The sequence below is a fragment of the Staurois parvus genome, unplaced genomic scaffold (assembly GCF_062004578.1).
Source record: "Staurois parvus isolate SC_StPar_1 unplaced genomic scaffold, SC_StPar_1.0 ptg000839l, whole genome shotgun sequence".
Classification (NCBI taxonomy): Eukaryota; Metazoa; Chordata; class Amphibia; order Anura; family Ranidae; genus Staurois; species Staurois parvus.
Window position 1 is genome coordinate 3489070 of NW_028318635.1, and position 13105 is coordinate 3502174.

General features: G+C 40.2%; 1 protein-coding gene across 2 annotated transcripts in view; it reads right to left on the minus strand.

Annotated features, from left to right (window-relative positions):
• Positions 1-745: 745 nt before the first annotated feature.
• CLIP2 (CAP-Gly domain containing linker protein 2) overlaps positions 746-13105 on the minus strand; it is a 210310-nt gene continuing 197950 nt past the window's right edge. For both annotated transcript variants that reach the window (XM_089655396.1, XM_089655395.1), the window contains 3 exons: positions 12692-12877; positions 6226-6288; positions 746-1763 (listed from right to left, as the gene is read on the minus strand). In XM_089655396.1, coding sequence (XP_089511522.1) covers positions 1752-1763; positions 6226-6288; positions 12692-12877 — 261 coding nt within the window. In that variant the 3' untranslated portion in view covers positions 746-1751. The remainder of the gene's footprint in view (positions 1764-6225; positions 6289-12691; positions 12878-13105) is intronic.

Sequence of the window (13105 nt, forward strand, 5' to 3'; positions counted from 1 at the left end):
AGATTCGTTCACAATGGATTTCCTGACATTGTAGAGAGACTGACTTCAATGTTCATGATAGGTGTTTCTATAACTATAAATGCCTTCATAACAATTAAACAAAAGATATTTGTATGGACAGTATATTTGTGCTCAGCATAAAGAAGTCACTATTAGTGTGACCGATAATAGACTAAACTGAGCTCAGTAGTGACATCCATTCACCGCATGGTTATAATACAATTATTAGGTGTTCTTGCATGGCAAGACCACTTACTGTTATCTCACATATATATTCTTATTATTATAGCCAAATTTACCACCCTAATGCCTCCCACAGTTTTTACACTACATAGACAGTAATATACCGAAACATGCGGATTGTTCCCGATTGGTGTGCTATTACTTTGTGGAACGTTTCGCCGAATGGTTCGCGAAATATCGGCGTTTTTGTGGTGAAATTGGTCCCATAGGAATGAATGGCGGAATGTTCAAAACTAGAGTGGGAGCTGACAAAACCTTTTCACAGTTACTCCAGCCACTCCAACCAGTTACTCCACCCACTCCATTTGTAGACTACTGGTGGAGGCAAGAGCACTTCACACAATTTCCCCAGAAATTGTAGCTTTTCTAGTTATAACTGCATTCTGACAAATATGAAATGCCAATCTATATTGACTAAATAAAAGGATGTCGCCAGTTCTTTAATTAAAGAAGAACATATTCACAATTGCAGGTATTGTAAGATAAGACACCTCTTTCTGTGTTAAGATAAATAAGGAATTACATTTATTTAAAAAGGCATATCTTACATGTTCATGTTTTAAACCCTTAAGTTTATCTAACATAAAATTTTCTTGGTCAAAAGTATTTTTTTTTTCATACCATAACATACAATGTTAAAAAAAAAATAACACAAAGTACCTTACAGTCTTTCAATGATTATTCAGCCATATTTAGTACTATTAGGCAGAAGTCCATTAGAGTACAACTGAGTTAATTGCACATAGTCATCCAGATGCTTAAGAATTACCTTGACCTTAACATACAATGAGGAGCATTTTGTAGATATAATTCAACTGTGGCCATCATAATAATTAAAAAAGTCCCCAACAGTAAAAAAAAAAAAAAAAGGAAATGCATGTACCTGTTTATTACGTTAACATTGGTTTGCACTATGACATTATGCATGATCATGAATTACTGCCCTTGTTTTAAAGCAGTGCCATTCCAGAGTATACTTCCAGTGGCATAGGAGCATAGCTGAACCCCCACTAAGGTGAAGAGGACAAATACATATGTATTGTGTGAATATAACCTTGTTGTGTTTATTACATTCATCCTCTGCAACACTTTATTGGTTATAATCAGACTGAAGATAGAGAACTTATTAGTGCTTCAATTACAAATCTATTAGCGTTCCAATACAGTTTATATAATGCCATCTATCAACAAACAAAATTATTTTGGTGGTAGTGTAACGTTAGAACTGGCCAACTAAAGGTTCTGTCCAAAAAGCTGAAAGGCCATTCCAAGATTCTGTGCGAGGAGAAATGTTTCCTGGACTGCCATCTAACTTTTTTTGGAAATGGTGGTTGTGAACTTCTAATGATTGTCCTGGTGAAACCTAACTGTAAAAATGAACACTGTCCACTTCTATTCACACATGAAAAATGCATACAAAGTCTTTCTGATATGCCAGTCCCAATACAGAAAGCATCTTTTTCATACTGAGAAGGGCGTTATACTCTGCGCTATACTCTGCTGTGATATCAATGGTTTTCCTGCAACAGAAAAAGATATAGATAAGTGCTTAGAAGTAGTAGATTGTACATACAGTATAGCAATCAATATAAAATCCAAAATCATTCATTATAACTCTTATATAGCATGCATTAAGCCTTGCCCTTGTGATTCTTATCATAAGTAATAATGCTGACAATGCAAAAGTGTCATTTGGATAATCATCAAAATTATGAACTACATCGCTGGAGGGGAGGAAAGTACAGAGGACTTTAATCCTGTGTTACAAGCAGATAATTGCACATTGTTCAAAGCATATTATACAGTACGTTTTTGCCACAACTTATTTGTTATTTTTTGCAGGTACTTATATAGCGCCGTCAATTTACGCAGCACTTTACATATATACACAGTATCTCCCAGAAGTGAGTACACCCCTCACATTTTTGTAAATATTTTATTATACCTTTTCATGTGACAGCACTGAAGAAATGACACTTTGCTACAATGTAAAGTAGTGAGTGTACAGCTTGCATAACAGTAAATTTGCTGTCCCCACAGCCATTAATGTCTAAACCGCTGGCAACAAAGAAAGTACACCCCTAAGTGACAATGTCCAAATTGGGCCCAAGTAGCCATTTTCCCTCCCTGGTGTCATGTGACTCGTTAGTGTTACAAGGTCTCAGGTGTGAGTGGGGAGCAGGTGTGTTAAATTTGGTGTTATCACTCTAACTTTCTCATACTGGTCACTGGAAGTTCAACATGGCACCTCATGGCAAAGAACTCTCTGAGGATCTGAAAAAAAGAATTGTTGCTCTACATAAAGATAGCCTAGGCTATAAGAAGATTGCCAAGACCCTGAAACTGAGCTTCAGCACGGTGGCAAAGACCATACAGCAGTTTAACAGGACAGGTTCCACTCAGAACAGGCCTCGCCATGGTCGACCAAAGAAGTTGAGTGCACGTGCTCAGCGTCATATCCAGAGGTTGTCTTTGGGAAATAGATGTATGAGTGCTGCCAGCATTGCTGCAGAGGTTGAAGGGGTGGGGGGTCAGCCTGTCAGTGCTCTGACCATATGCCGCACACTGCATCAAATTGGTCTTCATGGCTGTCATCCCAGAAGGAAGCCTCTTCTAAAGATGATGCACAAGAAAGCCCACAAACAGTTTGCCGAAGATAACCGAAAAGAAGGCGCTGTGGAAAATGCTCTCAGTCAAGCACCTTAATGAAGGTGCATCTTTATTGGGTGAGACAAAGTAGCAAATATAATAAAATTTGACAAGTCTGAAGTGAACAGTGTGACTCCAAAGGACGGCCCGTCCGCTCTGAAGGGAGCTGAGATCGAAGAATACTCCTTTCGGCTGCAAGTCTCTTGACAAAGCGCAACTGCGTGAAACATCATCTTGGTAACCCTGCATACGTTCCCAGCTGAAGCCGACGCCGGACACTGCCTTTGCTTGCCATGTTGACGCCACCCGGGATGCCGGTACACTGACACCACGTGATTTGGAGCTGACAGGAATGTTCTCTTATTCTTTTCAGTTCTCTTCATCATGCAAATGATTAACAAGGCAGCAGTGGTGAGCTCATGATTAATTGTTCACATGTTTCCACCTGGAGTGGCCTCTCTACGCTCATTTGTATGAGTTTCCCTTTGCTGAAGACAAGCAGACTAAGGACATGGATTACTGGAACCATGTCCTGTGGTCTGATGAGACCAAGATAAACATATTTGGTTCAGATGGTGTCAAGAGTGTGTGGCAGCAACCAGGTGAGGAGTACAAAGACAAGTGTGTCTTGCCTACAGTCTAGCATAGTGGTGGGAGTGTCATGGTCTGGGGCTGCATGAGTGCTGCCAGCACTGGGGAGCTACAGTTCATTGAGGGAACCATGAATGCCAACATGTACTGTGACATACTGAAGCAGAGCATGATCGCCTCCCTTCGGAGACTGGGCCGCAGGGCAGTATTCCAACATAATGACCCCAAACACACCTCCAAGATGACCACTGCCTTGCTAAAGAAGCTGAGGGTAAAGGTGATGGACTGGACAAGCATGTTTCCAGACATAAACCCCATTGAGCACCTGTGGGGCATCCTCAAATGGAAGGTGGAGGAGTGCAAGGTCTAACATCCACCAGCTCCGTGATGTTGTCATAGAGGAGTGGAAGAGGACTCCAGTGGCAGCCTGTGAAGCTCTGGTGAACTCCATGCCCAAGAGGGTTAAGGCAGTGCTGGAAAATAATGGTGGCCACACAAAATATTGGCACTTTGGGCCCAATTTGGACATTGTCACTTAGGGGTGTACTCACTTTTGTTGCCAGTGGTTTAGACATTAATGGCTGTGTGTTGAGTTATTTTGAGGGGACAGCAAATTTACACTGTTATACAAGCTGTACACTCACTACTTTACATTGTATCAAAGTGTAATTTCTTCAGTGTTGTCACATGAAAAGATAGAATAAAATATTTACAAAAATGTGAGGGGTGTACTCACTTCTGTGAGATACTGTGTATATATATATATACTGTACATTCACATCAGTCCCTAAGAAGCGTACAATCTAAGGTCCCTAACTCATAATTATACATACACATACTAGGGTCAATTCAGACAGGAGCCAATTACCTACCAGCATGTATTTGGCATGTGGAAGGAAACTAGACTACCCAGAGGAAACCCACACAGGAGATTTACTAAAGCTGGTTCACTCAGAATCTGGTGCACCTATGCATGGTAGCCAATCAGCTTCTAACCTCAGCTTGCTCAATTAAAGTGGTAGTAAAATGCAATCTTTAAAAAAAAACAAAAAACCTGCAAGAAAATGTTATAATGTGCTAGTATGCATCACATTTTATTCTGTGCAATGTTGTCATTTTAATCTGTGGAAAGGTGGAAGTGTGTTTTTTACATAATTTTTGTACTGTTTTTCATACTTGGTAACAAAGACATTTTTGTTAAAACTGTTTGATCCTCTGAAATAGCCTTCTGTCTTGGGTTCTTTTCAGCCCGATTGTGTTATACTTTAACCAATTCAATACCGGGCAATTTTACACCTTCCTGCCCAGGCCAGTTTTCAGGTTTCAGCGCTCTCACAGTTTGAATGACAATTGTGTGGTCATAAAACATTGTACCCAAACTAAACTTTTATCATTTTCTTCACACAACTAGAGCTTTCTATTGGTGGTATTTAATCACCACTGGGGTTTTTATTTTTTGCTAAATTAACAAAAAATGACCAAAAATTTTGAAAATGTTGTTTCTGTTATAAAAGTTTATAAATAAATAATTGTTCTTCATAAATTTAGGCCAAGATGTATTCTGCTACATGTCTTTGGTGAAAATAACCCAAATTAGGATGTATTTTTTAGTTTGTAGGAAAGTTATAGAGTTCACAAACTATGGGATAGATCTGAATATTGATCAGTCCTGAAGTACTGACAGCCAATCTAATTTCTTGAGGTCCAAGAATGTCAGAATAGTACAGATATCCCCAAATGACCCCTTTTTGCAAAGTAGACAGTCCAACGTACTTCATAAGAGGCATGGCGAGTTTTTTTAAGTTGTATTTTTTTGGTCATAATTTTTTGGATAATTAAAAAATTAAAATTTTTTTTTTTTTTACATATTGTCACCAGTGCAGTACAGCGTCATCATATAACTGGCATGGCGGTGATCAGGGACACCGACTGGTGACAGTATGAAAAAAAAAAAAAAAAATATATATATATATATATATATTTTTTTTTGTGATTTAATTTTATTATTTTTTATTAAATTTTTTTCTTTTTTTTAAGATTTTTTTTTCATATTTCACTATGAACAAAGTAGTACAATGTTACCATAGTAACATTGTACTACTTTGGGGAAGTAATCAGTATTTTTTTTTTTTTGTTACACAATTTGCTTATAGCAAAGAATTACTTTGCTATAAGCAAGCATTTACCTGAATGACATCGATTCATTCAGGCTTTTTTTTTTTTTGTGCTTAGCTGTGATTTGGCCACAGCTAATCACATGACATGTGCATGTGATTAGCTGTGACCATTCACAGCTAGACACTAGTATACAATGGATGGCATGAATATCCATTGTATACAACTGTCATGTGACCTGCTGTGATTGGTCACAGCAGGTCACATGGTACCGGCAACGGGGCCGATACTCAGATCTGTCATCGGCCGTGTCCGAGGTACACGGCCGGTGACAGATCGCGCCACTGCGCCGCTCTACAGGAGCGCAATCTGCGCATGTGCGGGAAGATGCCATATGGCGTCCACCCGGAACGCTGATGACATTTGCCGCCCGCCATTCGGCCAAAGGGCGGGCGGCAAATGGTTAAACCACTACCTAAGTAGTATTAATAGGACATTTTGAACAATTATACAACATAATAGCAATGTAGACTTATTATCCTGTAGCATTACATAACTGGGGTGGAGCGAGTATCATATTTTTTTAAATGTGAGTTTGAAAGTCCCTTACATTCCAGTACAACATACCTCTTGTTTATGTGCTTTATCCTGCTGATGGATACCATTGGCAGACCCTGAGTTTCCAGTCATCTGTGAGAAAAAAATAAAATAAAATCAGATATAATGCTGTTAACCGTCAATGTTTTATACCTGGAAACCCTGTGAGGGTTTGGCATTCCCATCTGACAGTCTTGAGAGAAGGTCCATTTGGTGGGTGCTCCATTTTATATGCTGTGTGATCCAATGTTTAAGACCAAGGGCTATTTGACAAGTGCACCTTTAGTCAAAATCAATACCTTTTTTGATTTTGCTATAACGCCCTTTTAGGGTTTATGTTGGAAGTGAGCAGTTTAAATACATCCTATATACATTTTTGTTTGTTGACTGTAGTTATATTAATAAGGGTCCTGGAGCCCTTGCGAGCAGGTAATCTTAACAGCTATGTGATGAAATGTTTAAATTAAAATGATGACACTGATCCACATAATTCAGTAAATGAGTGTTAGGAAATAAAAATAAAAGTTTCACAAGGTCACTCGTTCTTTCTGGGAATTAGCTAAACATTTTAAACCTACATGATATCAGTTCTAAAGAAATTAGATTCCTTCCACAGAATTGTACCTTGTTGATAATGCTGATTACATTAATGTGTAAATATAAAAATCTTATTTATCTCATTTTTTTTCATTTCAATTTATTGATGTTGCATCAAACCAGCATAAAATAAGATAAACATCACATAGCTACAGTATATAAATGTATTTATTCTCCTAGATTGTAAGCTCGAAAGAGCAGGGCCCTCGATCCCCTCATGTTTTGCATTGTATTGGTATTGTTCTGTCACATGTTCTGTCCCCCTTTGTAATGTACAGCGCTGAGCGAACTATTGGCGCTTTATAAATACTATATTATAATAATAATAATAGTTAAAGTGAACCTGTAAGGACTCGTTCACACTTGACTTTATTTCTTACTCTTGCCAAATGCCCCTATAGCGTTTGACAGGTGTTAGACAGGTGTTTGGGAAGTGTTTTTAAAGCTCCCCAAACCCACCCCAAACGCCCTATGCACGGTTTTGAGGCGGTTGATAGGCATTTACCAAGCATTAAAACCGCACCACAAACACCTATAATGAAGTTAAATGGTATTAACACTCCGCAAACGTCTTGCAACAGCCTCGCAACCACCTCACAAACGCCTGCCAGGTGTTTGAGGAGCAGCACCATAGACTTGAATGGGAGGCTTCAACTCCATGTGACTAGACATGAGGCGTCAGTTTTGCCGCGATGCAACGCAACGCGATACGGTGCTAACGCAGTGTGAACAGCACTGTGTGCTGCAATGTGCACAATTTTCATAGACGTTTGAGAAGCGTTAAAAATGCTTCCCAAATGCCAGTCTGATGCCTGCTGACAAAGCTAGTGTGAGCGTAGCCTAACACTACCAATTTTTAAAAAGAAGTACAATTAACTAAAGAACAAACTGGCAGCTTTCATGAGAAATTCCAGTTTGTCCTGAGATATAGAACCATGCATAGTCATGTAAATACTGACTTTCTGCAGAAAGTTTGTGCCATCTACTTTTCTTTTGCTCTTATCATTTTAACCGTTCTGTTGATGCAGTTGTCTATCCTATCTGGGCCTTTTTCTACCCTGTGTTTAAAATTTCACTAACAATTCAATTGATTTACTAAAGGGGCAGATCACATTCACTTTACAAATGACATTTTTACTTAGTGAATGAAGTGAAATTTCACTCTGCAAAGAATACCCAAACATTCCTAGATTGTAAGCTCGAAAGAGTAGGGCCCTCTTACCCCTTGTGTACTGTTTGATGTTACTGTTGTGTTTCATGTATTGTCCCCCCTCTATTGTACAGCGCTGAGCAAACCCTTTGGTGCTATATAAACTCGATAAATAAATAAATAAATAAATAAACATGTGCAAGGAAATTTAAAAAAAAAGCATTTTTTTCTCACATGTGATTGGATGGTCAGCATGACTTCACCTTAGGCTAAATGAAATTTCATCTTGCAAATTAAACATGCATTATTCCTTTAGTAAATTGATTCCACATAATATGGCAGGATGAGTGAAAGAAAAATTTATCCTGCTCTTTCCTTGCCAGGAACCACTATGAACACGCCACACAAATTTATAAATAGGAAATATGAGACTACTGTGAAGGGAATTTCCTACTGTTCATGTATGGGATTTTTGATATGTGCAAAAGAAATTGATAGTATCTATCTACCATCTTCTCATTCCCACCAAGATTACACCTATAATGTTAAAAAAAAAGGGTCTGTATACAGGTAAGGACCAGTTTTATCTCCAGATATAACATTAGGCAGACTACAGGTTGCTTGCTTTAACTGCTTGCTGTATGCCCATTGCCATAATAAACAACGGATGGGAAGCAGTGGCAATGTGGCTAATGTATCTGTACGCCAGCCCACATCGGTGGACCCTGCGCAGCACACAGAGTACGCATCAGGAGCCCGCTGATCTGTGTGCCAGCTGGACATAGCATATCACATTACTGCTCTGTCCGGGTAAACACATGGTGTGTCCAACAACAGAAAGTGAAAGTAAAGATTGGTTCTCTCTGCTCTCACTGTGAGAGCAGAGAAAACCAATGCAGCAGCCTGTGAGTGTACAGTAGCCTGTCAGACTCCATGTACGCTCACAGACTGTTGTGCCAGCAACAAAAGTATTCCTGCCATACGCCGTACACCATATCAATGTCCTGATTATCACCATACCAGTGTGCTGATCATTGCCATACCCCATAGCAGCACCATGATCAATGCCATGTGCCATACCAGCTCCCTGAGCACCACCCTATGCCATAACAGTGCACTGATCTCCACCATACACCATACCAGCGCCCTGACCACTGCCATACACCATAGCAGCACCCTGATCACTGCCATTCCCCATACCAAAATCCTGATAACCGCTATATCCCAAAACAGCGTTCTGATAACCCCATATGCCATACCAGCATCCTGATCACTGCCATACCCCTTACAAGCATCCTGATTACCGCCATACCCTATACCAGCATTCTGATCACCGCCATACCCCATACCAGCATTCTGATCACCACCATGCCCCATACCGTCGTCCTGATCACCGCCACACCCCATACCAGCATCCTGATCACCACCATGCCTCATACCAACATCCTGATCATCGCCATACCAGCATCCTGCTCACTGCCATACCCCTTACAAGCATCCTAATCACCGCCATACCCCATACCAGCATCCTGATCACCGCCATACCCCATACCAGCATTCTGATCACCACCATGCCCCATACCATCGTCCTGATCACCGCCACACCCCATACCAGAGTCCTGATCACCCCCATACCTCATACCAACATCCTGATCATCGCCATACCCCATACCAGCTTCCTGATCACCGCCATACCTCATACCAATGTCCTGATCATCCCTGCCATACGCCGTACACCATATCAATGTCCTGATTATCACCATACCAGTGTGCTGATCATTGCCATACCCCATAGCAGCACCATGATCAATGCCATGTGCCATACCAGCTCCCTGAGCACCGCCCTATGCCATAACAGTGCACTGATCTCCACCATACACCATACCAGTGCCCTGACCACTGCCATACACCATAGCAGCACCCTGATCACTGCCATTCCCCATACCAAAATCCTGATAACCGCTATATCCCAAAACAGCGTTCTGATAACCCCATATGCCATACCAGCATCCTGATCACTGCCATACCCCTTACAAGCATCCTGATTACCGCCATACCCTATACCAGCATTCTGATCACCGCCATACCCCATACCAGCATCCTGATCACCACCATGCCTCATACCAACATCCTGATCATCGCCATACCAGCATCCTGCTCACTGCCATACCCCTTACAAGCATCCTAATCACCGCCATACCCCATACCAGCATCCTGATCACCGCCATACCCCATACCAGCATTCTGATCACCACCATGCCCCATACCATCGTCCTGATCACCGCCACACCCCATACCAGCGTCCTGATCACCCCCATACCTCATACCAACATCCTGATCATCGCCATACCCCATACCAGCTTCCTGATCACCGCCATACCTCATACCAATGTCCTGATCACTGCCACACCCCATACAAACTTCCGGCATTTCCGGGTCTCAACCAATCAATTTTCAGATATATATCCTGTAGTTTGTAGACTATAACTTTCCAATAGACTAAATAATGTACACTGTTTTGGGTTATTTTTTACCCCAAAAATGTAGCAGAATGCTTTTGGCCTAAATGTATGAAGTAAGATTTATTTGCAAAATTGTATAACATAAACTAAGCAAAAAATATTTATTTTTTTTCAAAATTTTCTGTATTTTTTCATTTATACAGCAAAAAATAGAAAACCCAGTGGTGATTAACCATTTGCCGCCCGGCCAATGGCCGTTTGGCGGCTTCAAAGTTGCTTCTCCACTCCGGGTGCACGCCATTTGGCGTGATCCCGCACATGCGCCGTTTGCGCTAATGCAGAGCGGCGCAGCGGCTCGATCTGTCACCGGGCGTGTACCTCGGACATGGCCGATGACAGATCTGAGTACCGGCCCCCGTTGCAGGTACCATGTGACCTGCTGTGACCAATCACAGCAGGTCACATGACAGTTGTATACAATGGATGGCTTCATTCATGATGCCATCCATTGTATACTAGTGCCTAGCTGTGAATGGTCACAGCTAATCACATGCACATGTCATGTCATTAGCTGTGACCAAATCACAGCTAAGCACAAAAAAAAAAAAAAAAGCTGAATGAATCGATTTCATTCAGGTAAATGCTTGCTTATAGCAAAGTATTTCTTTGCTATAAGCAAATTGTGTAAAAAAAAAAAAAAAAATACTGATCACTTCCCCAATGTAGTACAATGTTACTATGGTAACATTGTACTACTTTGGTCATAGTAAAATATGAAAAAAAAAATGTTAAAAAAAAAATAAAAAAAAGTAATAAAAAATTAAAAATAAAAATTTTTTAAAAAAAAATATATATATATATTTTTTTCATACTGTCACCAGTCAGTGTCCCTGTTCACCGCCATGCCAGTTATATGATGACGCTGTACTGCACTGGTGACAGTATGTAAAAAAAAAAATAGTGAAAATAATTTTTTAAATTTTTTAATTTTCCGAAAAATTATGACAAAAAAAATACAACTTAAAAAAACTCGCCATGCCTCTTATAAAGTACGTCGGACTGTCTACTCTGCAAAAAGGGGTCATTTGGGGGATATCTGTACTATTCTGACATTCTTAGACCTCAAGAAATTAGATTGGCCGTCAGTACTTCAGGATTGATCAATAATCAGATCTATACCATAGTTTGTGAACTCTATAACTTTCCTACAAACTAAAAAATACATCCTAATTTGGGTTATTTTCACCAAAGACATGTAGCAGAATACATCTCGGCCTAAATTTATGAAGAACAATTATTTATTTGTAAATTTTTATAACGGAAACAAAGAAAAACGTGTATTTTTTTCAACATTTTTGGCCTTTTTTTGTTAATTTAGCAAAAAATAAAAACCCCAGCGGTGATTAAATACCACCAAAAGAAAGCTCTAGTTGTGTGAAGAAAATGATAAAATTTTATTTTGGGTACAGTGTTGTATGACTGCGCAATTGTCATTCAAAGTGTGAGAGCGCTGAAACGTGAAAAATGGCCTGGGCAGGAAGGTGTAAAATTGCACGGTATTGAAATGGTTAAATACCAGCAAAAGAAAGCTTTATCTGTCTCAAACAAATTATAAAAACTTCATATTGCTACAGTGTTGCATGACTCAAAGTGTGACATCAGTGAAAGCTGAAAATTGGCCTGGACTGGAAGAGTGTTCTCCCTTTTGGCATTCTAAAGGTGATATTATATTTTTATGCCATTGTAATGACTAACTTCTGCTTTCAGATAATTACTGGATTATAGGGCAGCCTGGTAAGCAGAGATTGTTCTACTATGATGAGACAAGAAGATGAATGTGGTGAGCAGTGCTGGGACAATGCCCAGGGTGAAGATGTCAAGCTGTGCACCCCCTCTCTTGATGTGATGCCCCTGACTGTCTTCTACAGCTGGGATCTATGATAATAACCCTACAGTGCAGGTTCTGCCTGTCTGACAGTTGCAAAGTGTAAAAAAAAACACTGGCACAAACAATGTACCTCACCACTGGAGACATCACTGCTACTCTGCTTGGGCTCCTCCTGTCAGGTACGGCAACCTCCAGGTAGCAGAGAGGGTCAGTAAAGGATGGAAAGAGTGAGAGCAAGCTTTCAGCTTGGCTGAATGTACTCTATGGGCTGCTGACTCATGGCGCTCCCCCACATATACAGACACTGTGCTCAGGGCAGCTGCCGTTCCTGTCCCCCCTTCCCTCCCAGTCCTGGTGGTGACTGAGGAAGAGCACAGTGAGGTTATTTGGAAACTATACCTGAGACTTTTCAGCACTGCTTCTCATGGCCTCCATTAGTTTATCCATTTGATGACCCTGGTCTAGAGCTATTCGAAGTGCATCTTCTGTGCTAACCAAACGGTGTTGCAACTTCAGAACTTCCGACTCTGTGGATGGGTCTATTAATGAGTATCTCCTTTGATCTGTTCCTGCTTTCTCTTTATCCTAATGAACAGGAAAATACCTTTTGTTAAAAAAAATGGTCATAAATACACATTTGTGATGTACAGGCATGGAAGCATCAAATAAGTAATGTATTCTACAGCTAGAATTGCAGCAGTATTTTTACTTGATGCTGTCCAATGTACTGTGATCAAATGCACCATAAGTATTTAAACATTCCAGATGCTTTTTCCATTATTATTCTATAAATCTCATTGATTATTTTACATT